Here is a 25,935-nt window from a genome sequence, read left to right on the forward strand (position 1 = left end):
TTTAAAGTTTTTTTAAATAAGGAAAAAAATAAAAATTAAAAAGACCAAAGGAATACCTACTTAAAAAAAAAAATTACAGAAGTTAATGTATTCCCTGTAAAATGTACAAGTAAAAAAGTGAAAATTATTCCTCTCCCTTCGAAGAGTGTCCTGGCATGTCCTCCCCTTAGTGAACAACTACTAAAAATTTAAGTTGTTTTTCTTTAGAAATTCATCATATACAGGGCACCTGGGTGGCTCAGTCCATTAGGTGTCTGACTCTTGGTTTCATTTCAGGTCATGATCTCAGGGTTCTGGAATCAAGCCCATGTTGGGCTCCACGCTCAACAGAGAGTCTGCTTGAGATTCTCTCTTCCTCCCTCCGGCCCTCCCCTCTTTCTCAAATAAATAAACCTTAAAAAAAAAAAAGAAATTTATCATATACATAGGTAATATTTAAACATATGTATATGTTGAAATATATATACACTTTGAATATAAATTAAAGAATGTGTGTAACATTTATATGCAAATATAATTTTAAGTAAATATGTATTTTTCTAAAAACATTTAAAAAAAGATACATACTATACTGAAATTTACTTTGTTTTGGTTAACCATGCATGATAGACATGTCTCCACATCAGTGAATTTAAATGTCCCTCATTTCAGCAAGAGAATAAAGAATATTTCACTGTGTGCCTTCATCAAAATTTACCACATAGGTCTGCTGTTAATAGGCATTTCGATTATTTCCAAGCTTTTGTCATTACACACAATGCTGCAGTAAATGGCATTCTTCATATAGCTTGGCAAATCCATGTAATCAAAAATCAAAATCAAAAATCAAATCAAAAGTGGAGTTTTGAAAGCAATTGACATGGATAGATGTTTGGAAGTTTTAAAATTTTATTTATTTGACAGAGAGAAAGATCACAAGTAGGCAGAAGCAGCAGAGAGAGCGGGGGAAGCAGGCTCCCTACTGAGCAGAGAGCCTGATGTGGGGCTTGATCCCAGGACCCAGAGATCATGACCTGGGCTGAAGGTGGAGGCTTAACCCACTGAGCCACACAGGTGCCCCTAGATGTTTGAAATTTTTGTTAGCATTCCTATCCTCCCAACATCCTTGCCAACTAATAATATTTTACTACTAATATTTTAAACTTTACCAATCAGCAGAGGAAAATATCTGACTTATCTAGAATGTGCTAATTTTAACCATTAAGAGGCCTTGAGACTATATTAAATTATTTTGTAAATCACTTATTTATCCTTCCTTCACTTGTTCATTTTTTTCTGTATGTGTTGCAAATGTTTTGCAAGTATTTTCTGTATGTGTTGCAGCCCTTAACTGTTGTCAATTTATTTCTGCTTTTGTCACTGTGTCTCTTGTTAAAGGACTTTGTTAAATGTCTAGCTGTCCTTGACTGTCCCTTTCTTTTAAGAATGAGGCCTGACTAAGCCGACCGGAAGTCAGGTGTGCATGGGCGGGACTCCTGAGTGTTCGGACTACAAGTGATAGAAATGTTCCCGATGCCACATAGTTTGTCCCAGCACGAACGTGACTTCTCTCTCTGCTCCTTTTTCCTTCACTGCTGCCCAGTGTGACTGCATGGCTCCAAGGCCAGCTTTGTTCTGGAAAGGAAGTGTCTAAGGAGCCACTCCATCCAGAAAGCAAGGCCTCCATTGAGGACAGCCTGGTGTCCTCCACTAGCTCTCTGTCCAGTCTAGCTGACCCCACACCATCAGTGCTCATGCTCTCTTTTCATTTCGCCTTCCGTGTCTTCTTATAACAGATGATTACTTGGCTATTTCTCTTGTATCCTTAAGTGTTCTCGAGTTCTTTGATGGACTTAAGACCTTTCTTCTTCCCATACTTCAGTTTCTCTCAACATTTTTCCTGTCCCTGCACACTTGGGGGGCACGCAAACCCCCCTCAATGCAGTGGCTGACTGGGACATTGATTCCTATGGGTGTACAGTGAGGGAATGTGGAAGAGAGAGAGAGAGAAGCAAGGTCAAGTAAAACAAAACAAAACAAAATACCCTTCAAGTGTGTCTGCTCACACACAGTTTGAAGGGGAAGAAACACCCTCAAAGCTCCCTGTTCTTTCTTCCCCCTTTTGAAACCTTCTCATCGGATTTTCTAGACAACATTTGTTCCAGAGTCCTGCATCATAACTTTGTTCATACAACCTCAAATTTGCCTGAAAATGATGGAGGGGAATGAGAGAAGCACTTGGGACCAGAATGAGCTGATGTTGTTTCCAAAGTTGCTCTAGAGATCATGTAACAGATGAGGGTTTGGGAGTCTGTGGAGGCTAGTTATCCCTGTCCTCTCTGCCCTGTCTCCTGAAAACCGAGAACTAGTTGGCTTAGTCTAAGTGATTCCTCACAAAAAGTGAACATTCAGTCCCTTCCGTTTTACAATAATGGACTAGTATTTTTTTTTTACATATCTTTGGTTTTATCTGATTTTTTAAAAAAGATTTCATGTATTTATCTGACAGAGAGAGATCACAAGCAGGCAGAGAGGCAGGCGGAGAGACAAGGGGAAGCAGACTCCCTGATGAGCAGAGAGCCCGATTTGGGGCTTGACCTCAGGACCCTGGGGATCACCTGAGCTGAAGACAGATGCCTAACCAGTTGTGCTGCCCAGGTGTCCTGGGACACAAGTCTTAATGACAGAGAAGACAAGATTTTATTGAATCTTGGCCTGGATTAATTCATAACATCACGTTGCTTTATTCTGTACCAAGAGGCCTCTACAGTTTGATTTTTTCACAAAATGTTGGCTACTCAGCCTTTCTTTTGACATCAGTTTGGTCTGCCTTCGTTATTTAGAGTGTATCATCTTGTATTTGGCCTCTGCGCTTCCTACATTGAAAACATGTGCTTCACAGTAAATATTATGGGTAGTTTGATATGGTGATGAATATCTTTTTCCATTTTGCTGTTTTCCAAGATTATTGTGGAACCATGATTATTGAAGGAGAGGAAGCTCCAATTGCCTACACGTTGGATGATACCAAACCCGATGGCAGCTATGCCGCCATAATGGGGTAAGGCGCACTGATAGTGATGCGGGCGCTATTTGGTGTTGACAAAATAAAATATTGCGTGCTATTAATAAATGTGCCACAAGGTTTGTTAAGACATTTTTTACCCAATGGATAAACATCTCCAAAACTGACAGTAGAAAAATTCTTAGTGCCTTTAAAAATGTGTTGTGTTCCAATGGATAATTACTAGCAAAGACGTAGAATACCAATAACATTTTGAAGTTTGTTATATCCATTTTCTGCTTCATATTTAGTGCTTGGGGTAGATCTATTTTGGTAGCTATCTTTTGTGATGACTTAGGGTGTTCTACTAAAAGGGCTTCTTGTGGATCCTGTGTGGACATCAGTAGTCATTGTGTGGGGTGCTGAGATTTTCTGAGTCCCACTAGAGAGGCGCCAAGGCCAGCCGGGACCTCAGCTAGGCAGGGAAAACCAGCATAGACTGGGGATGTCTTGGGGATCAGAACCTGGCCCAGATGGGTGGTTACCAAAAGCAGCCAAAATTGAGATGGGCCCTAAGATATATACAGACTTATTTCCAAGAGAGCCCCTGGGTGATGACAGGGAGTTAAAAATCAGTTGTCAAGTTGAAGGCAATCAAAGAACTAGAACCGGAGGCAGATTTTATAAGGCTGGACGCTAGAGCAAGGGCTGGATGAACTTGGGTGAACATTTGAGACCAAAGGCTCATTCTTGTTGGCCATCACCCACATGGGGGGAGGTAGCCAATTATTGTATTATCTTAGGCAGAAATTATAGACAGTCATGTGTGTTTTGTCCCTCAAATCCCTGAAGCTGAAGGTGCTTGTCGGTGTCAAGAAAAAACAGAATAAACTAGAATATAATTTGTTTCCTCTGGTTGACTTTTCATTTGTTCTCTAGGCATGTGTGTAGTCCTAGAGATGGAGTGGGGGGGGGGGTGCAGGGTAAAAGCAGCCATTAATTTCCCCCTTTCTCTATTTGTATGTTTTAGATTTATCCTTGCCCACAAAGCCAGAAAACTGGCACGTCTTACCAAAGAAGAAAGGTATGAAACCAAGTGCCTCTTCTCTCTTTCCTTCTTTTCTGCCTACTCGCCTGCCTTTCCATTTTGCTAACTTTTAATTTGAAGACTGCCTCATACCGTGTGTAGTGCTAATGCTACGTGTCTGTGATATTAATTATGAAGGTCTTGTAGGAAGGCAGAGGACCAATGACTTAAGAACTAAGTGTTCAAATTAATATTTATTGAGTTTATTGTACATAAGATACTATGCAAGGAGCTAGCTGGAACACAAAAATGGACATAGCCCAGGGGCTGAGAACGTACTGTGGAAGGAGATAACCAGGCAGACAAGTAACTGCAAGGCCGGCCGGCCCTCCATAGCTTGCATGAGTGATGTGTAACAATTAGATTATAAGTGCGGAGGGACACGTTTCTCTGGAGGTGACAATTTCTTCCACAAGTTAATATTCACCCAATTATTTATTCCCTCCCTAATGCATATTTACCAAATATGAGCCTCTGAATTACTTTATGGCACATTCCTTCCCTGCATTATCCTGCTTCTCTGTGACAGTGGACACCGCTGCTCTTGGCCAGGGATATGGATGGGACCATTCACCTAAAAAAAAAAAAAGTCACCACTGGAATATTAAGATCCATCAACGTAGGAGGTTTTGTCTGGCTAGTCTACTGCTGGGTCTCCAGCGCCTGGAACAGTGTCTGCAGCAAATTTTTCCCAGTTTATCTTTTGACCGTATTTATGGTTTATAAGAAAACGTTGACTTTTTATGAAGTTAAATTTATCAGTTTTTATTTTTTTTATTTTTTTAAAGCTTTTATTTATTTATTTGACAGAGATCACAAGTAAGCAAAGAGGCAGGCAGAGAGAGAGAGAGAGAGGAGGAAGCAGGCTCCCTGCTGAGCTGAGAGCCCGATGTGGGACTCGATCCCAGGACCCTGAGATCATGACCTGAGCTGAAGGCAGCGGCTTAACCCACTGAGCCACCCAGGCGCCCCCAATTTATCAGTTTTTAAAATCATGCCTTCAGAATGGCATCGCATACACTGAAAAGACTTTGCCATTCCAAGATTATGTTAAAAACCGCTCACTTTCAGATTATTTTTCGGATTTCATCTGTTACATTGAAGACCTTTGATCCTCAGAAATACATGTTGGTGTAAGAAGTCACAGAGGAGGTGAACTTTATTTCCTTCATGGGGAGCTCTTTGTCCCAGTGCTATTTTATTGAATAATCTGTCTTTCCTTCATAGGTTTTAATAATACTTTTGGAAAATCATTGCATGACTCTAGATCATCTCTAAGATTCCCTTTAGCATTCTGTAAACATCAGACTTGAAATAACTGTACTCTCACACCTTACCTGACTAATAACTATTGGCTAATGTCCCCAGTCTCCCACGAAACTAAATTTCTCAAGGGCTACCATTTATTGGACAGCTATTATGTCCCTCTTCTTCACTGAGCCTCTGTTATGTCCCAGTTACTACAAAGCATAACTTTCTATGCCATGTACCAGTGGTTCTCAAACCTGAGAATCACTCAAGCTTTCTGAGTCAGCAGGTCTGGGGTGGGGCCTGAGAATCTGCATTCCTAACCAGTTCTACAGGTGATGCTGTTGCTGCTGGTGGTCTGAGGACCACACTGTTTTATACCACGGAAGAAAAACAAAATCATGCCCGTTTGTTCAGGGAACTAAAGCTCAGATAGCTTAAGTGACCTGTTCAAGATCTCGTAGTCTTTGAGGGGCGGAAGCAGAATTCAAGGCTATTCCTGCCCCTTCCTCTTTCCACTCAGCCCATTGCCTGGCGGCGGGGCAGTAGGAGGAAGAAGGGAAGCAAGGATCGTGTCCCGATCCCCACCCGCTCCCAGAATCTCTGGCACTTTGCACACGGACACTTAAGAGGTACACAAGGTCATCTTGAAAGAATGACCAAATTGTTGTGTGCCCCTGGCGATGTGAGCCATATATGACTTTCTCTTTCTTCATATTGTTGGTGACCACATAGACTTTAGACGTTTGAAAAAGAACAAAGTATCCTGTCGAAAAATTAAAATGAAATGGCAAACGGAAGGAATAGCTCTTGGGGTGTTTGAATGAAGGGATGGGTGTCTCTTTTCCTTCCTTTCTTTCTTCATTTGCCCTTTTGTCTTTTTCTCTCCCCCACCCATAGGTTGAAGAAACTGTGTGAGCTCTATGCAGAAGTTCTGGGCTCCCAAGAAGCTTTGCAAGTAAGACCATGTTTCATCACTTTCCTCAGAGAGAGACCCCTGATTTTGTCCTCAGGGGGCTACCAGGAATTGGCTCATGCAAGTAGGGTTCTAGAGGGCTCCTGTGTTCTCTGATAGTTCAAGAATCCCACAGCACTGTTGTGTTGTGGGCGATGCCACACTTGTCCCGGAGTTCAGTGCTCTTCCTGGAGCGGAACACTGAGCCACACCACTCCCATCTCTGTCAGAAGGTTAGAAGATCAGAGCTTCTGCTACTCCTCGGGAGATCTAGGGTCCTAGCAGCTGGGGTGGGAATGCAAACAGTTTCTTTCTCTCTCTCCGATCCTACAAAAAGATGGGGTTCTCATTTGTTTGCATGAACTAGCATATAAGCAATCCCTAATGTGCCCCCCCCCACCCTTCTCTGTCTCAGAGGTACAAATCGGGTGGCCTGTCCCTTTCCTGCATATCCCCTTTTCTCTTGTTTTACCCTTGAATATTAGGGCTGCAGAGAAAATATGCCAATTGACTTAGGGTGAACCCTGCCAGCCAAGTTTCACAGACCCCTTTGGAAGTAGTCTGAGAATGAGGACCTTTCGATCTTCAAGTTACACAAAGACTAGCCCTACCCAGCCCAGGCTGGATAGGGTGTGATCACAAGGCCACCGGTGTGATAGGGGCATTTGGTGACCTCCAGAGGGCACACTGCGCCCCTAACCAGTAGATACAGTCACCTCCCTCATCCATATTTAAAGCAATGAATTGGTGTTCTCGTGACATGCACCAGACCGTGGGGGGGGTTTTAACGTTTGAACATGGATTAAATCACCTTTTGAAAGTGATTATTAGGGGGCGCCTGGGTGGCTCAGTGGGTTAAAGCCTCTGCCTTCGGCTCAGGTCATGATCTCATTGTCCTGGGATCGAGCCCCGCATGGGCTCTCTGCTCGGCAGGGAGCCTGCTTCCCCCCCCCTCTCTGCCTGCCTCTCTGCCTACTGTGATGTCTGTCTGTCAAATAAATAAAATCTTTTTTAAAAAGTGATTATTAAATATGGTTATCCATGAAGCATTTGAAGACAATGGAGACCCATGTACAAATGAGCAGTTAAAGCATGAGAAAAATCTAATGAGGAGGCTAAGAATGTTTACCTTGCTAAGCCTCTTAAATCCAAGTCTCTGCAGCACTCACCGCGACTCAGTTGAGTAGCTACATGGCTTAATCTTATTACTTCCACACTCATCTTGCTCAACTTCAAGGCGACTGGTTCCCTCCACTCAGGCTGGTGTAGCTTTCCAATCTATCATTTTGTTCATTCTTTTAAAGCACAATTTTTTACATCCGTACCCCCCACTCCCACACACATGATGTAGGTGAAACTCAAGCTCTTGAGGATTTGGGGAGTTCCTTTCAACGAGACTGATTGATTGATTGATTTGAAGAGAAACATAATAATAACGAAGAATGTGTTCTGTTTCTTTTTTTTTTTTTTTTTTGTGCTTCCATAGGCCACTTAAGTTTATTTTATTTATTTGAGAGAGAGAGAGCACGAGGGAGGGGAGAAGCAGACTCCTCACTGAGCAAGGAGTCCAATGTGAGGCTCGATCTCTGGACCCCAGGATCATGACCTGAGCCGAAGGCAGACACTTGACCGACTGAGCCACCCAGGCAGCCCTAAAAAGTTTAAATATAACCGTAGCCTCTAGGCTCAAGGGTAGTGCAAATGTAATAGCAAAACCATCAATATACACACACTAGAAAAAAGTCATTTCATGTCTGTTGAAAACGACTGTTTTTTCCGTTTTAAAATGCTGTTCCAGATACTTCCCCTGGGTAGATCCTCAAGCTTTCTTGAGGTTAACGTTCTTAGATGTGCTCAGGCTGAGGTGGTGTGTCACTGAGAATCCCTCTAATGACCTGTGAGATGGTTGTTTGGGGAACCCCAGTTGGAAGGGAAAGCAGTTGTTCCCAAGTTTAATGTGGGAAAGTCTCTTTTTTCAAAGAAGAATGTGGATGATTCATTGTGGCTGATAAAAGTGAGCTGGTCCTGTCCTTGTTTGCTCTTGGCACAAAGAGGAGCACTTGCTTTTGTCTTGCGTTGGTGTTCATTGTGTGGAAGGAAGCAAGCCCCGGGAGCAGGGAAAGGGGAAAGAGAAAGTCCACCCTCTCTCCTGAGTGGCTGGAAACAGCAGGGAAGAGTGCTCCTGAGGTGGTGGTTGTCCTCAGATGTAGAGAGGGCACGGGATGTGGCAAGACCACTAGTGACCTGGACCCAGGGACAGCCCTCACCGGCGGCCTTGTGTTCTGTAAACAGGATACATTACACACGACTATCCAACGTGCCCTAGGTGACTGCATATTTCTTAGGCAAAACATTTTTTCAAAATTTACTTTCAAGCTGACATTTTTCTCTTAAAACTTGCTATGGTGATTTTCATGTCAAAATAACGCTTATTGATAAAGCTTATTTTAGTGATTTTAATAAAGAGCTCGAGCTTTGCGGAATCTTTGCTACTGTTTTGTCTGTTTGTGGCAAAACATGTTCTTCAGGCCAATAGTTGTTTGCAAGAGCCCAGATCCATAGACGTGTCTCCAGCTTGTGAAAAACACTCATTTTTGTCCACCTAGCTTCCCCTCGCAAAAGCTCACTTCCACCAAAGTCATGAGTCTGGTCCTCCTTTTTCTTTGACAGACGTGTTTTTCTGCTGTTCTCTCTGCTCCAACCATTCCAGTAAACATAAATCCTTTTTTTTTTTTAAAGATTTTATTTATTTATTTGACAGACAGAGATCACAAGTAGGCAGAGAGGCCGGCAGAGAGAGAGAGGGAAATAGGCCCCCGGCTGAGCAGAGAGCCTGATGCGGGACTCAATCCCAGGACCCTGAGACCATGACCTGAGCTGAAGGCAGCGGCTTAACCCACTGAGCCACCCAGGCGCCCAGCATAAATCCTTATTTAAACTTGTCTTGAAACCATTAGGCACTAACAACTTTTTGAAAGGTAAGACCAACTGAAACGTGGAATGAGACCATAGCAGTTCATGAACGTTTCCTGAGACATGAATAAACTTTCTCCGGTCAGAATGTCTTCCAAGTTTATTACCAAGGGCATTTACCTGCCCGAAGACATATCTCTTGAGAACATCAGGCTAGTAATAAGGCTCTCTTTCAGACGAATATTGGTTCTTCAGTAGGATGCCCACCAGGCTGTGTTCGATTTATTCTAGAGTAGATAATTTTGTCTGAGTCTCTTCTGAACCTTTGTCTTTCTCTCTTGCAGCCTGTGCACTATGAAGAGAAGAACTGGTGTGAGGAACAGTACTCTGGGGGCTGCTACACCACCTATTTCCCCCCTGGGATCATGACTCAATATGGAAGGTAGAGTAAAAGTGTGCTAAGCTCTCACTGAAATTCCCTGAGCCTGAATCCAAACTCTAAATGGGTTTATGGACCCCTTCTCCCCATTTTTGTTTTTAAGATTGTTTTTATTTATTTGACAGAGAGATCACAAGTAGGCCGAGAGGCAGGCAGAGAGACAGAGAGGAGGAAGCAGGCTCCTTGCTGAGCAGAGAGCCCAATGCGGGACTCGATCCCAGGACCCTGAGATCATGACCTGAGCCGAAGGCAGCGGCTTAACCCACTGAGCCACCCAGGCGCCCCCCCTTCACCCTTTTGATCTTGTAGATGCTAAAAAAGAAGGGAGGGAGAGAGGGAGGAAGGAAGGAAGGGATTCCCAGGTTCCTTTGCATCTTGTGAATCTCCTGGGTAAAGTCATTACAACTCTGCCCCATGGAGGTGCCTTGCATTTCTGGAGTCTTCAGAAAGAGCCGTCCCAATCAATACAATGAAGGTGGCCACATAAGAATGGGAGTTTAGATATTCAGCAGGTTCGCTTACATTGTCAGAAGAATTGTCTTTATACTGAGGTTAGAGCTCAGTAAAATTTCCTTCAAATGGAACTGTCGGGGAGCTTGGGTGGTTCAGTCTGTGAAGCACTGGACTCTTGTTTTTGGCTCAGGTCATGATCTCATGGGTGGTGGGATTGAGCTCCCCATTCGGCTCCAAGCTCAGTGTAGAGTCAGCTTGAGATTCTCTCTCTCCCTCTGCCCCTCCCCCAACTCATGTGAGTGTGCGCATGCTCTCTCTCTCTTTCTCTCACTCTGTCTCTCCAATAAATAAATAAGTCTTTAAGAAAATGGAACTGTAGAAGTACCTGCATGGGTACAGCATTCATAAAAGCAATCATCAAGTCGGAATTTCTTAGAAGTTTATCACGAAGGACACTGACCTGCCCAAAGACATATCTCTGAACATATCAGGATAGTAAGGCTCTACTTCTGACCTATACTGGTTCTTCGATATGAATTCTAGACTGGAAGTGCAGGGTACAGTCCTGACTCTGCCCATAACTAACTTTGTCATCCTGGACAGGTCACTTCTCTCTGGACCTTGCTTCCCTTGGCAGGTGTATGAGAAAGTACAAGATAGCATACAAGGAATAATAATCAGTATGTTAATGACAACATAAGAGATTTTTTTTAAAAGACTGATTTTACTTATTTATTTATTTATTTATAGAGCGTGATTTGGCAAAAGGGGCAGAGGGAGAGGGGGAATCTCAAACGGCCTTTAGCTAAGCTCAGAGCCTGACACGGAGCTCAATCTCACCACCCAGAGATCATGACCTGAGCCAAAAGCAGGAGTCAGACATTTAACCATTGTGCCACCTGGGTGCCCCAAGAGTTACTTTTTGTTAACACATCTTCTGAGATATAATTCACATACCATACAATTTACCCAAAGCACACAATTCAGTGGCTTTTAGCATTAACAGTGCGTGCGTCCAAGTAGGACTCACTGGTGTTTAGATAATTGTGTTTGATGATAATGACATGGTATGGATTGATAATCTACCAGTAACTTTTATGACCATTATAGTAATACTAAGCAAAACAATAATTTAAAGGCAAGAGCTCAATCTCAAAAAGATAAGAAATGTAGGGTAGTGTGAGGAAAAGCCTGTTGGCAGTATGCAGTAAAAAGAAGGTAAGAGTGAATGTGAACAGACGATCGATCTGTCCACCTAAATCAGTCAAAGAAGGATTAAAACCTGCTTGTGCGAAGATACACAATGACTTTGGTGAACACTTTCCTTATTTCCCTGAAGATGGCAAAGTGTCACATGCGAGAACATTCTGGGGCCAAAGAGCACCACCTGATTAGCTACTGGGTCATTTAGTTCATTTTTGAATATGCTAAGTATAGAATGTGTCCATAGTAATTGCTTCATTCAGGGCATATTGGCTAAGTGCCAACCGCTTGCCAGCTCCTGTGCTGGAGATGTCCATACCAAGAAAATTCCTCCGCACTGTGAAGGAGCTGACTGTGTTTGGGGCTGGAGAGGGGGTGGGGAGAAGAGAGGAGAGCAAACTTTGACTTTAATGTGCTGTGGTAAGTACTCTAATAGATGGGTATACAGATGTCTTGGGTACCCAGGGAGAGATGGGCTAGCCTTACCAAGAGAAATAGAAGAGAGCTTCATAATACACACACCGCCTGAGGAGCGCGGAAGGCAGAGAAGGGTATTGAATGATGCACCCTGGGCAGATGGACACTTACGAGCAAACACTTGGACTCCTTCAAGTTTGTGGAAGGTCTGGGAGGAAGTTCTGTGTGCCTGGGCTCTGAGTCATCCTGGGGATTGAATGGAGAATCAGAAAAGTAAATAGGATCCTTTGCCTCATACAACAGATTCTGGAAGACAAACTTCCTCTTTCAACAAAGAAAGGCCAACCCGAGCAGGACTTTTGGGTTGGGTTTTGTAATGTGATTAGATTTCTGACAGCGGAATGGCAAACTTCATACTCAGTCCCCTAAGATGTTGGAAGACAATGTCTGTCAGGCCACCGGGTGGCGGGGAGCCAAGATTCACCTGCACTGGCTTGACCCTGGCCACACGACAGAAGCAGTATAAACCCCATCATGTCAGGCATTCGTGGTGACGGGCCAATGCCCTGTTCTCACCTTGATTTCTTCCCAAGGACACGTATCAGGCTTCATATCACCAGCTTCAGTTTGGAGGGTAGAGACTAAGGCTCAGCATATCTTGGTAACCTAGCTCCCAGACCAAGCAAGGACTACCTGCCAAAGGGCTTCCCGTGACCCATCAGGTTCATGACATTTGAGGTAGTGCTGTGAGTGAGCTCTTCATGGCCCTGGAAGTATACAGAAAACACTCCGTTTGCATTTCTAAAGGGTAGACAGAAAAAGGAATTGTAGTGATGAAGCAATAAAAACATGTAAGGAAAATATTTTACTCCACCAAGCCATGAGAAATATACGTGGAAATAATCCCTTTTTGTGCATATATACGGCCTGCTCACTCACCTGCAAAAGAAGAGACAGGATTTTTTTTTTTTTTTAAAGAGGCAGAGACAGGGATTTTTGCTTCTCTGGCTGCTGGATTTCCCCCCCCACCCCCTGCCCCTCCGGCACAAGGGAAGATTCGCACCGAACAAATACAGGAAAAATATCTCTGTTTGAAATTAATTCTTAGTTTTTACATTCCAATGGTTTGCATGACTAGTTTTCTAAGACTTTATTCTCTCATCTAATATTTAATTCTAGGATTTGGCCAGGCCTTCCAGAAGTTTCCAATTTGTTGTTTGTTCCCTCGATTTGAAAAAAGTGAACATGCGCGGGGACCTCAGTGGCTCAAGGAGTTAAGCGCCAAATCTTCATGTTGGCTCAGGTCATGGTCTCAGGGTCGTGAGATCAAGCCCCACATAAGACTCCATACCGGGTGCAGAGTCTGCTTGAGATTATCTCTCTCCCTCTCTCTCTGTAAAATCTTACTAAAAAACAAGAAAAAAGTGAACATGTATAATGTTGATGATGATACCTGAGGCAAAGTATAGAGGATAAAAACAGAGACCTTGACATTCCTCCTGTGTAAAAAGCAACATTGTTTAATGAACTTGAAAAAAAGGAATTCACCTTCTCTTGCAGGGAATCCTTCCTGAGTACCTTTAGGTTCTCCAGGCCCTTCTGGCTTTGGGTCGTTCCAGATTATTCTATGTATTACTGGCAGCATTTAATATTCTATAATATCTTCTATTCTTCTTTCTCCCCTTTTTTTATTCTTAATGGCTTCAGCGAGGAACAGTGAAGGAAAACCCACCAATTCAAGAAAGCCCATTTGGTTTTCTGATAAAAGGCTTGATGGTATACAGTGTCGACCAGGATAGAGCTTGGGTGTCCACTCTGGACAGCCACATCCATTCCTTGATATAAAGGACACCTGAGATAGGATGAATAATGATGGGGCAACAGTGTCCATGTCCCTTATGGTATTTTTGTTAGGGTAACAACAAAGCACCCCTCTTAGAAGCCAAGTTTGGTACACTTCTGTCCCTTTGTATAGCATATGGCCTCTCTTTGCTAACTGGTGTTGATGATACACAAGGCAAAGCACAGAGGGGGGTAAAAAAAAACTGACACCAGAGACCTTGACATCTGGTCGACCTAGTTCCAATACTAGGTCTGCTATTTTCTAGCACTTTGACTCTTGGCAAATTAGTGCATATTTCTTCAGCCTATTTCTCATGTGTAATATGGGATAATGATAATAGTAGGTATGTCACGGAACTCTTTAAAAAGATTAAATAATTCAATAGAGGGAGAAAATGTAGCTAGGTGACTAAGACTGTGGGTGCTCAGGGTCCCTGAGTGGCACAGTCAGTTAAGCATCCAACTCTTGGTTTTGGCTCAGGTCCTGATTTCATGGGTTGTGGGGTCGAGCCCCATGTAGGGTTCTGCACTCAGCTGGAAGTCTGCTTGAGGATTCTATCCCTCTGCCCCTCTACTCTCTTTCTCAGATAAATAAGTAAAACTTAAAAAAAAAAAAAAAAGACCGTGGGGGCTGGAGTCAAACGGCCTGGGTTCAGATATCAGCTCTGCCACCAACTAGCCATAACCTAGAGCCTTACTAGCCATGACCTAGAGTGAATGACTGTCTTTGTTGCTGATTAGATTCCCCACGAGGCAGACTCTGAAACACAGATTCACATCCAGGATATATTCTCGAGACAGCCCTTGAGGTCAGTACTTGCAGAAGTGAGAGGAAGGAAGCAAGAGTGGGCAGAGGGAGAAGTTGTACAGTGGTGAAGGCCTGAGCTGAGCCCATAGGAAGCTCTGGAGCTAGGATGGCCCTTAAGAGTTGTTTCAAGTTGGAGCGAAGGGGTAGAGAAGTCCTTATCACCCCATGGTGCTTAGTCATTGAATGCTCCTGGTTCTGGAAGAAGCATGACCTTGAGGTGATGCAGTTCTCTTCAGCAGAGCCAATCCCTGGAGAGGATTGACATCCGAAGACATCTTCTGGCAGCCCTCCGAGCAGCTGGGAATAAATCCTTCCTTCCTGAAGCGCGGGGGGTGGTCTTGGTAGTGTATCACAGTGTCACAGTCCGTGTAACTTAGTATTCTCATCTGCAAAATGGGGATAATCTTAACACTTAATCTTAATGCTGTGGTGAGGATTAATGCACTTTGAAGAGGGCTTGGCACCCAATAAATCTTAACTGTTATTTACACAGGTATCAGTAAGCTCTCAGTGAGTCACAGGGTTGGTTGGTTTGTTTGTTTTTGTTTTCAAGATATATTGAGAGAGAGAGAGTGAACAGGGGGAGGGGGCAGAGGGAGAGGGAAACAAGAAGATTCCCTGCTGAGTGCAGAGCCCAGCACAGGGCTCGATCTCATGACCCTGAGATCATGACCTGAGCCAAAACCAAGAGTCAGATGCTTAACCGACTGAGCCACCCAGACGACCCTAGTGAGTGGTAGTTTATGGCCATAGTCAGGCTCACAGATTTGTTACCTGTCACTGATGGAGATCATTGTTCTGTAGTTTATGGCCATAGTCAGGCTCACAGATTTGTTACCTGTCACTGATGGAGATCATTGTTCTGTAGTTTATGGCCATAGTCAGGCTCACAGATTTGTTACCTGTCACTGATGGAGATCATTGTTCTGTGTCCTCTAAGTGATGGGGAATCCAGAGCTTAATGAGAGGAATTGATTTGCCAAGTCCATTGGTGGACTCCCCAACCAGTAGGGAACTGAGGCAGGTGTCACCTTGCTTGGACCTGGTGAGCCATAAAAGCATTGGGCCCTAATAGTCCCTCATTTCATGTAGGTGAAGCAAATACATACTCCATTGACATCATCCCCTATACCTGTAGGCTCTTGGTGCAGGAGCAGCCTTCAGCTTTTACTCCTTGTCTATGACAAGGATCATGCAGTAGCCGGAGGCACCTGTGAACGTCATCCCAGAATTACCCATGAACTTCCAATGCTTAGTATCAGAGGAAAGCATCCGGATTTGGTCTTTGTGGGAGGGTTCTTCTCTGTCTTTCTGAGACTGACCACTTTTACCTCTTTGCTTTTGTTTCAAGGGTTCTACGACAGCCCGTGGGCAAGATTTATTTCGCTGGCACTGAGACAGCCACGCACTGGAGTGGTTACATGGAGGGGGCTGTGGAGGCTGGGGAGAGAGCAGCCCGGGAGGTAGGGCCTTGGGTCATGGACTGTGGGAAAGGGGGTAATGCATGGGTCTTATAAGCAGGTCAAAGATGTCTGAGATCCTGGAGGCTAATTCCCCAGTGACCTCCATCTGAAGACCCACAAAACACCATTTTAACAGTATCCTCAAGTGCAACGAACACCTTAACCCAAAAGTAATGAAAATATCAATCACGTCGCCCAAAGTGAAAAGACCCCATGGGACAAAAGATCCCAATGGTTATACTTGAGAAATCACCCAGGACTAATGTTATAGAACTCAAAATGTTTTTTATGATGACTCAGAATTCATTTATATATTTCTTGACAATCCCTATGTCTCATTCCTATCAAGGAATGTTCATAACTACTCAAATCTATGGTAAGCCCCATGGTTGGGGCTTCTTATGTCATAGCTGAAAGACCTTTCAGAGCCTTTCAAAGATTGAATGGGCTATGTTGGCTTTTATCCTGGTGTTTTGGATGGATATCCTGAGAGGCAATCAGTTAGTCTTTTATTTAAAGAGGAGATTAGCAGCAGAAAGGTGGTGTCAGCTCTGTTACTCACCAAAATCCTCTTTTCAGATCCTGCATGCCATGGGGAAGATCCCTGAGGATGAAATCTGGCAGTCAGAACCAGAGTCGGTGGTAGGTTATTTTTTATTTCATGAATTTTTAAATCCCTTTTCTCTAAAAGCAATTATTTTCCAAAAGAACCACTTACAATGGTCATATACCTTTCCCTAAGTGATTTAACCCATGCATGTTTGAAAAGATGCCATAAAGCGGTGCTTGGGTGGCTCAGTCGGTTGAGCCTCTGACTCTTGATTTTGGCTCAGGTCAAGATGAATCTTGGAGCCCTGAAAAAAATAAGATAAAATGAAAACATTTAAAAAAATTTAAAAAATTAAAAAGTACATTAAAAAGAAAACTGAAGGGATCCACGAACTCCCCAAATTGTTTATAGTTTTTTGTATATATGTATTAAAGGGGTAAAAGGGGTCTTCTCAAAATTCATGGAAACCACCAAAATTATTTTTAATCAATCTATATTTTAATTTAACTTAATTTCATTAACAATTTTATATAAAAAAAAAAAGATCTCAGGATTGTGAGATCGAGCCCTGGGTGGAGCTCATGCTGGGTATGGAGTCTGCTTAAGATTCTCTTTCTCCCTCTCTCTATACCCCCCACCCTGCCGAAAAAGGGAAGAATTTAAAAAGATACCATGAGCTAGGGTAGATGAGAGATTTAATAGAAATTGATAAACTTATAGCCTGCCACATCCATTGCAGATTATTAGGAAAAAATACAGTTTCTTTTGGTCAGAGTTCTTGAACATTTTAAGAACTCAATAAATGCCTCCTGAATAAATCTCTAACAGTGGGTAGGAAATAAAAGGAAAATAAGTCAGCATCCACTGTCTAGGGACCAAGGAGTGGAATGAAAAAGAGCAGATGTAGATTAGAAAAGTATTTTCAATATATGCACTGTCATTTTTATAATAAAACCCCAGGAAGTTTTCCTGACTGGAAGGGAGGACACAGAGGATAGAGTGAAATGCATTACAGAGGACAAGGGTCAAAAAGGTCAAAGTTACTCCTTGATCAGTGTGAAGTCCAAAAGAACAGCCATGCCTGTCCGAGTCATTGCCTCCATGCTTTTGTCAAAGATGGGACTGGGGGCTGAGTGGACCATAGATCCATTCAACTCAACAAATATTTATCATGTACCGACTCGGCATCAGCTACCATGCTAAGGGTAGAGCAGTGCTTTCATGGAGCAACAACATGTGGGGAAAATAGATGATAACCAGAAAGTATAAATGTCATGGAGCAGACTTCTCAAGGGTGTAAAAAGTGGAGGCCATTTTAATCTGGGGTCCCAGGAAAGGCTCCGCCAGGAGCCTGTAAAGTAAGACTTGAAGGATGAGTCTGAATTAGCCAAGTAAAGGGCCTAGTGGGGAATGGGGACAAGTGCCATGAGCAGCAGGAACATTGTATTTCCTGGCGTAGAGGTGGGCAGGAGTGGGTCGTGTTCAAAGAACTGGAGGAAACAAGGAATTTCTGAAGCAAAGTGCGTACGCCCTGTGCTGACACTGAATGTTCTCTGAACCCAGGATGTCCCTGCGCAGCCCATCACCACGACCTTCTTGGAGAGAAATTTGCCCTCCGTGCCAGGCCTGCTGAAGCTCATTGGGTTGACCGCCATCTTTTCAGCAACCGCCCTTGGCTTCCTGGCCCACAAAAGGGGTCTACTGCTGCGGGTCTAACCAGTGTGTGGGTTTGGGGCAGGGGTTGTAATGAGGTTCCAAAAAGACATAAAGACTGTAGAATGACGTGGGGAGCATGAAGATAAGTCAGACTTCCGACCATAAGAAACGCAGTATGTCCATTTCCAGTTGACCCCTGCATATGCTCCCTTACCTGGCTTTATGCTCTTTCTTGCCCATTTCCAAGTTTACTGCGCTCAGAATCTTTCTAGTAGTTAAACAGCCTTCTTAAAATCATCACTGTGCCACGATGCACCTTGCCCATGCACAAAAAAACCTACTTTTTTCCCCATCTCTGTGGCTTTGTGCTGGTCCTTTCTCTTAGGTGTAACATCCTTTTTGTCCGAATTCTCTGCACTTGTCCTTTGAATCCTGTATTGTTATAGCCTGGCCTTAGAGAATATCTAGTCTTCACTTTCTTTTGTAGTATTGATCAAGCCAAGGCCAGGAGAGGTGGAACTTAAATTGCCCAAGTTTCACAATAAGCCACTTGTGTCTGGGGGACTAGAACACAAGTCCATTGCTTCTCCCATCCCTCCAGGTGTATGCCCCAATCACCCTCTTCCACTCCCTGCCATGGTCATGGATGGTGTCCCTTTGTGTGGGTTTATGCCATACTAAGTTGTTAGGCGCTCCTCAGTGCTACTCAGTATACATCTTTAAAGTATTACTGTCTTGTGCAGTGTGTCTTCAGTTGATTTCAATTTCTTTGAGGATAGGAATATTGCTTTTTCTTCCTTTTGTATCCTCCTATTATGTCTAGATACAAAGGTCAGTATGTATTTGTTCAATTGAAATAAACTTGATTGACCAGATGTCTGTTGTCTTTTCTTTTTGGGTAATGACTTTCAGGGTTTTGACAGATCAGATCAAGACCCAGTATTAGGCATATAATTGTGGCTTTAAACCCTTTGACCAAAATTTCCTTGAAGCCCAGATGATGATGTGTGTGTGAACACTTGGTAAATGATTTATAATGATAAGATAAGAATGCTAAAAGACAGCACTCCTTCCTTTCACCCCCCTCAAAAGACCTGTCAAAGTAATTGACATATTAATAAGATCCGTTAACTATTAAGATAATTATAATATTTCAGTTACCCTTTCATATTCTTTATCAGTGCAAAGCTTTTTACTAGGTACACTCATTAATTTAAAACTACAGTTTCACAGTCCATTAAATCCTATTTAAACTACTTTTTAAATGCTATCATTTCAAAGTATTCATACCTCTCAACTCCCAAGGTCACTTTTTATCAGAATAGATTTTAAATCCATAAATGACCATTTTCCTACTCTCCTTTAGAAAATGAAATTTATTATTCTTAGCATAAATGCAGTGTGAGAAATCTCTACGATTAACCAATAATAGCGTAGATTTGCTGATTTTACAGTGACATTTACATTCGTAAATTTATAAGAACTTTAGAGACTAAATGAGGAAGTTAAAGAACCCACTGAGACTATGGGGCACCTGGGCGGCTCAGTCATTAAGTGTCTGCCTTCAGCTCAGTTCATGATCCCAGGGTCCTGGGATCCAGCCCCACTTGGGGGTCCCTGGTCAGTGGAAAGCCTACTTCTCCCTCTCCCACTCCCCGTGCTTGTGTTCCCTCTCTCACTGTCTCTCTGTCAAATAAATAAAATCTTTAAAAAAAAAAAAGAACCCACTAAGACTTTGTATGTAAACAGTGTGATTTTTTGAATCTCTAAAAATGTAATGTACTTGGGCTAGAGATGTTTTCTTGAGCATGTTTCCCTTCAAGAAAAATTTCCCCCCAAATTTGTCACATTAATAACTCACAACACATCCATTAAGAAAGAGTCAAATAGGGGAATGCAAACCAAAACCACAGTGAGATACCATCTCATGTCTGTTAGAATGACTTACCATAAAAAAGACAAGAGATGGCACGCCTGGATGCCTCGATTGGTTAAGTGTCCAGCTCTTGATTCCAGCTCAGATCATGATCTCAAGGGCTTGGAATGGAGCCCCACATCAGGCTCTGCACTGAGTGTAGAATCTGCTTGAGACTATCTCTCTCTACCTCCCCCCACCCTGCCACTACTAGGAATAAAGAAAAATGTAACATATGTGGGTCGCCTGGGTGGCTCAGTTGTTAAGCATCTACCTTCAGCTCAGGTCATGCTCCCAGGGTCCTGGGATCGAGCCCCACATCGGGCTCTCTGCTCCATGGGAAGGCTGCTTCTCCCTCTCCCACTTCCCCTGCTTGTGTTCCCTCTCTCGCTGTGTCTCTCTCTGTCAAATTAAAATAAAATAAAATAAAATAAAAATAAATAAAACCTCACAAGTGTCCCCACAAGAGTTGGTTCTCATGACAGTCCCAAAGCGTATAAATCCATACAAGAGGGCCAGTCAAGTAGGAGGGTTCACTGAGCTCCCTTGCCTCATCCTTCTCCACACATACCTCTAAAGTCCCAGAATGTACAGTGGGCAAGCTAAGCAAGGTATACAGAAGGAAAGGGAAAGTTAGCCATAGGCTTCTGTGAGTTGGCATGACAGGCCCTGAAATGGGTCCTAACTGGAAGAGAAAAGAAAATCAAACTCTAAATCAAGCTCAAAGTCAAATTTAAAAAAAATAAAAAACAAAGTTCAGAGATTTAGTTTTTCTATAATACTGGACATTTAAATTATTGAATTGAAACTGGTTTGTGACTTAAGCCTCAGGACTGCCTCTAATTTAAGAGTGACTGGTAGAGTCACAGACTGCTAGAGTGTTTGAATGCAAGAAGGGGAGGAACATCTCTCCCTGTGCACAGTGGAAGAGAAAGAAAGTTGTAATTTCTTTACAACCCATTTCATGTATTGGTGTCCTTATCATCTATTCTTTAGAGCAGAGACTGTTTTTCTATCCATCTTTTCAGCCTTTGTATCTCTTATGGTGCCTAAGCCACCATAGTATCTCAAAATGGATTCCTGTAATTTTCGTTGTAGTTCTGCTTTTTATAATTCTGACCATCTAGTTACACCTGCTTACACTTTGTAAAGAGGATGTTCCCTTGCCTTCTTTTGCAGAGAGCTCATTTTTATTTTTTCTCAGACTCGTTGTGAAAGTACTATCTTCTCGACTGTATGCGAGTCGGCATAGCACTGATAATGTTTGGATCCAGTTTCCTTTTTGAGTCAATGGAGTCTAAGCAGTGATTCTCAACGGAGGGTGCATAGCAGAATTACTGGGGTGCTTTGGAAAGAGCCACATGCCTAAGCTTTACATGGAGAGTTTAATGTAGCAGGTTGGGTAGAGAAAGGGCAAGTGTCTTCATAGACCTTCTCTGTCAAGGTCTGAAACTGAGCCCTTCTCACAGGACAGCTCTTCTGCCTTCATTCTCTTTCAGCTATCCAGGTGTATCAGGGTGAAAAGAAAGTGCTTATAAAACACTTGGAATAGGGGCACCTGGGTGGCTCAGTGGGTTATGCCTCTGCCTTTGGCTCAGGTCATGATCTCAGGATCGGGATCGAGCCCCACATCCGGTTCTCTGCTCAGTGGGGAGTCTGCTTCCCCCTCTCCCTCTGCCTGCCTCTCTGCCTACTTGTGATCTCTCTCTCTCTTTCTGTCAAGTAAATAAAATCTTAAAAAAAAAAAAAAAAAACCCTTGGAATAGAAAGGAACAGTGTCGCCCACTGAAAGCCAAGCATTAAATCCATCAAGATAAAGAGTGAGACCTATTTCCTGGATCATAGGAACTACTTGAATCAAGAAGGGCTATCTTTCTATTGGAAAGCATGGTTGTCTTTAGCTGGGTCCCAAAGGCTCCCCCAAAGGCCGAGCCTGAAGCAATGGCGTTGAAGCAGATCATTCGCTCTAGGAAGTGATCTCAGGGAGCCAAAGGGGGACAAGGAAGAACAAAAACAGGGAAGGAGGGAATGCCAGTCCCAGGGTTTGCAGTATCGAATTGGCCATTGCTGTGGGCTTTTGGGGCTTGGTCCTCCTGGGGAGCCTCTGAGGAGCCACACAAAATTCACCTCAGACTAGATCACCAGAGGGTGTTGAGGGAGTTAAGGGAGTATTCATCTCCCATCGGCCAAAGTTTTCCGTAAAACGCTTAACTTGCTTCCACTTCCAGGACTGCCCCTGTATCAGAATGGCTGCTGACGGTGCTGTCAGTAACTTGCGCAGCTGGTTGCTGGTTGCTATAGCAACGGCTGGAGTAAAAAGACAGGCTGAGGGGACATGGTGGTGTCCAAGAGGCGCCCTATAAAAGCTCCTGCATGGATCAGTTGGTTAAGCGTCTGCCTTCAGTTCAGGTCATGATCCTGGGGTCCCATCGAATTCCTTGCTCAGCGGGGAGCCCGCTTCTCCCTCATCCTCTGCTCCTCTGCCTGTTTGTGCTTGCTTTCTCTCTCAAATAAATAAAATCTTAAAAAAGGGGTGCCCTATATATAGGGGGCAATATACAAATTAAAAGAGAAGCGTGGCTTTTTGGGAAGAGCTTCTGAATCTTAGGAATAGATCTGTTTATGTGACATTCTTGTGGGTATTTTAGTTATACAAGTACATTCCAATTTGAGACCTTCGAGACTGCCCATCTGGGGTAAATCCAATGACTGGTAAGGTCTCATGCAAGAAAGGTGTCTATGAAACACAGTGCTTACCATGCCTGTGGTTTCTTTTCAATAAGAGTGGTCAGAGGTGGATCCTTGCAACCAGGTCACCTGCTTGTGTGATCTACTACCCTGATGACGACTGACTGGACCACGGCTGATTCCTGAGTCAAAGATAGCTCTCTGTGAGTGCTCAATGGCCCATGCATTGACTGGCCCAAAGACTTTCTGTGGCACTGGTGAAGATAAAGGACACACGTGGCGGAGAGCCTAAGCCACAGGAATGAGGTGTAATGGTGCCTGATCCTGACACGTGACTTTAGAGTGGCTGCTATGTCACTTGACCTACTGACACATATCAACAGTGATGGACATTCCAGGACATAGTGAGCTGATTTTCTATGGAAACAGAGTGTACTCTGCCAATATTCCTCCCTCCTACCTGCTTTCTTCCAAACTTGAACTCTACTTGTCCTCAGTTACCTAGCCCTCGGTCCTTTAGGCATTTGTCTCCTGGACAATCTGTCAGGATAGGATCCCTTTATTTCCATCTTAGCCTAGGCCCGGAACTAAAAGGACAAGTCCTCATTTCAACAATAGACTAAACCGGGACACCTGGGTGACTCAGTCGGTGAAACATCTGCCTTTGTCTCAGGCCATGATCCTAGGGTCCTGGGATTGAGTCCTGCATCTGGCTCCCTGCTGAGCAGGAAGAAGCCACGTGCTTCTCCCTCTGTCCTTCTCCCTCTGCCCCCCGCACCCCGTTCATGCTCTCCCTCTCTCTCTCAAATAAATAAAACCTTTTAAAAAACAAAACAGAAAACCCAATAGATTTAAACCTTGTAAACCAAACAAAATAGTCTAGAATGTTCTAGACTCTAGGGGACTGTGTAGACAAACTGGTGTACTGTAGTGGTGAGCTTGCTCTTATTGTTTGTTTCCTGCCAGTTTGTTTTTTAAGTGCTGAGAAGACTCATTTGAGCTGGAAATTCTCCTGGAGAGTGACCTTAATGACATTTCGGTCTATGGACACTAGAAGCCAAGCTCCCGTATTGGAAATAACTAATCTAATCAGACCTTGCACTAACCCTCGGCTCCTCCTTTCTGATGTGATTGCTCTTGTCATTTCTGCTGAGACCATGCAGTGAGTCACTGATATATCATATACCAGTCCAGCAGAATGAACTTCAGGCTCTGATCCCCATCCATGATCCCTATGACCTCTTCTTTCACCTTTCTTTACCTCTCTAATCCCCAACCATTTCTTCCTTAAGCATTCTAGTCCAGTTGATTCTCCTTGAATATTTACTTTCCTGCAAGGCAAAAGGCTGAGTGGCACTGAGTTTTTGTACCTGACGTTGACATATCCAATTGCCTTCCCTCTCGGCCATTTCACTGTATTATATTTTCTTTTCCCTAGCTTGCTGTCAAGAGCTTTTCAATACCAGAATCTTCCCTGGGTTATAGGAAAGCAGGGAGAAAGTCCTGGAGTTATGGTGGAGGATTGGGGGGCAGGGGACACTGAGAAAAAGACCAATCACTGTTTTGGAAGAGGGTGAGAGGTGGCTTGGGCCATAAGCCCCTCATCCCCATGACCTATCCCTCTTCTCTGACCTAGTGTTGTCCTCTATCTGCTCTTTTCATCTGCTTAAACTCCAGGGTGCCACGTGCTCGGGCCCTAGTCCCCTGGTCAAGGCTAGGCTTAGATAAACAGAACTCCTTCTAGAGTCCAAAGCTCACTGGTGATGCTGGCCCTTCGGACTAGGCCTCTCTGTGTTTTAGAAGTACTCCAACAACAAGACTGTTTTCAAAATCTCATTTTTCTAAAAGCTTCTAGGCATGTTAAAATCAGGAAATAAATGGTGTCCTTAGGTAACAGAAGAGCCTCCCTGCCAACTCCCCGCCTCCTTGAGCCCCATTTATTTTAGGCGCCCAATGCCAAAGTTACCACTGAAGCAAAGGACAGGGTAAGCGATAAAACCCACTGTAGAAAAGAGCAGTATAGGAACCGCACTCACAGAAGGGGTTCTAGACTTACAGGCTATTCCCATTGGCAATGGCCATGTCTTTTGAGTCACAGATTAGGGCAGAATGTTGGGTATTAGACTTACTCCGTATGCATCCTTCCACTCTCTTCCTAAAGAAGTCTTGGTTTTGCTCAGCTATTCACCTACTGCTCTGCTGCCACACCCTCAGCCCCAAGATGTGGGTACTGTTTAGTCTAAGCCAATGGTGGGGTGTCTGTTTCCTTTGTCAATGATTGACTTAAGCCTCACCATGTTACGTGATTCTGGCTCATGGAACAAAAGAAGTGTTCTTAGGGGTAGGCTGGAGCCTCCAGGAGAGTAAGTTTTTTTAAGATTTTATTTTTAAGTAAACTCCACATCCAATATGGGGCTTGAACTTAAATTTACAACCCCGAGATCAAGAGTCCCATGCCTTACCAACCAAAACCATCAGGTGCCCCAGGGTCCCTCACTCTTAGAAACAGACCCATGAAATAAAAAGTCCAGAGACGCCTGGATGGCTCAGTGGGTTGGGGCCTCTGCCTTCAGCTCGGGTCGTGATCCCGGGATCCTGGGATCGAGCCCCGCGTCGGGCTCTGTGCTCGGTGGGGAGCCTGCTTCCTTCTCTCTCACTCACTCTCTCTCTCTCTCTCTGCCTACTTGTGATCTCAGTCTGTCAAGTAAATAAATAAAACCTTTAAAAAAATTAAATTAAAAAAATAAAAAGCCCAATCCCATCCTTCCCAGGGACACTGCAAGTGTCTGGATGAGATATTTGTAGTTGCTACAGCCATCTAGCTTTCAAGCATAGGACGAGTCCTAGCACAGATCAGGTCAGGGCCACAAAAGTCTCAGAGGTATGGAGCTGTATCCCTGATGCACCCTACTTACAGCCTAGCCTGTCTCAGGATGGCTGCCATGTGAGAAATAAGTTCAACAAGTTTGAATATGTTTTCTGGCACTTAGAGTCCAAAGCATCCTAAAAGACCCACCTGCCTTAACACAATTTAAGATCTCCTTATAAAACTGTCTTTGGATAATAATTTTGCTCATTATTAATTATATTATAATAATAGCTCCCTTTCATTAAACACGTATTATTTACAAGACATTGTACATCATCTCTTTTAACCCCAAAATCACCCCCATCATCTCCTTGTTACAGATGAGGAGTCTGTGTCTCAGAGATGCTACGAGACAAAGGTCTCAGAATCAGTAAGAGGTGGACATGAGCTTCAGATGCACCTTGGAGGGGCGCCTGGGTGGCTCAGTCAGTCAGTTGAGCCTCTGC

General features: G+C 43.6%; 1 protein-coding gene across 2 annotated transcripts in view; it reads left to right on the forward strand.

Annotated features, from left to right (window-relative positions):
* The window catches only part of MAOB (monoamine oxidase B), a 105,583-nt gene extending 86,691 nt beyond the window's left edge, over positions 1-18,892 (forward strand). For both annotated transcript variants that reach the window (XM_082718236.1, XM_082718235.1), the window contains exons 9-15: positions 2,944-3,040; positions 4,014-4,067; positions 6,219-6,276; positions 9,531-9,628; positions 15,700-15,811; positions 16,391-16,453; positions 17,925-18,892. In XM_082718236.1, coding sequence (XP_082574362.1) covers positions 2,944-3,040; positions 4,014-4,067; positions 6,219-6,276; positions 9,531-9,628; positions 15,700-15,811; positions 16,391-16,453; positions 17,925-18,077 — 635 coding nt within the window. In that variant the 3' untranslated portion in view covers positions 18,078-18,892. The remainder of the gene's footprint in view (positions 1-2,943; positions 3,041-4,013; positions 4,068-6,218; positions 6,277-9,530; positions 9,629-15,699; positions 15,812-16,390; positions 16,454-17,924) is intronic.
* The last annotated feature ends 7,043 nt before the right edge of the window (positions 18,893-25,935 follow it).

This window comes from Mustela nivalis (genome assembly GCF_964662115.1).
Source record: "Mustela nivalis genome assembly, chromosome: X".
In the NCBI taxonomy this organism is placed as follows: Eukaryota; Metazoa; Chordata; class Mammalia; order Carnivora; family Mustelidae; genus Mustela; species Mustela nivalis.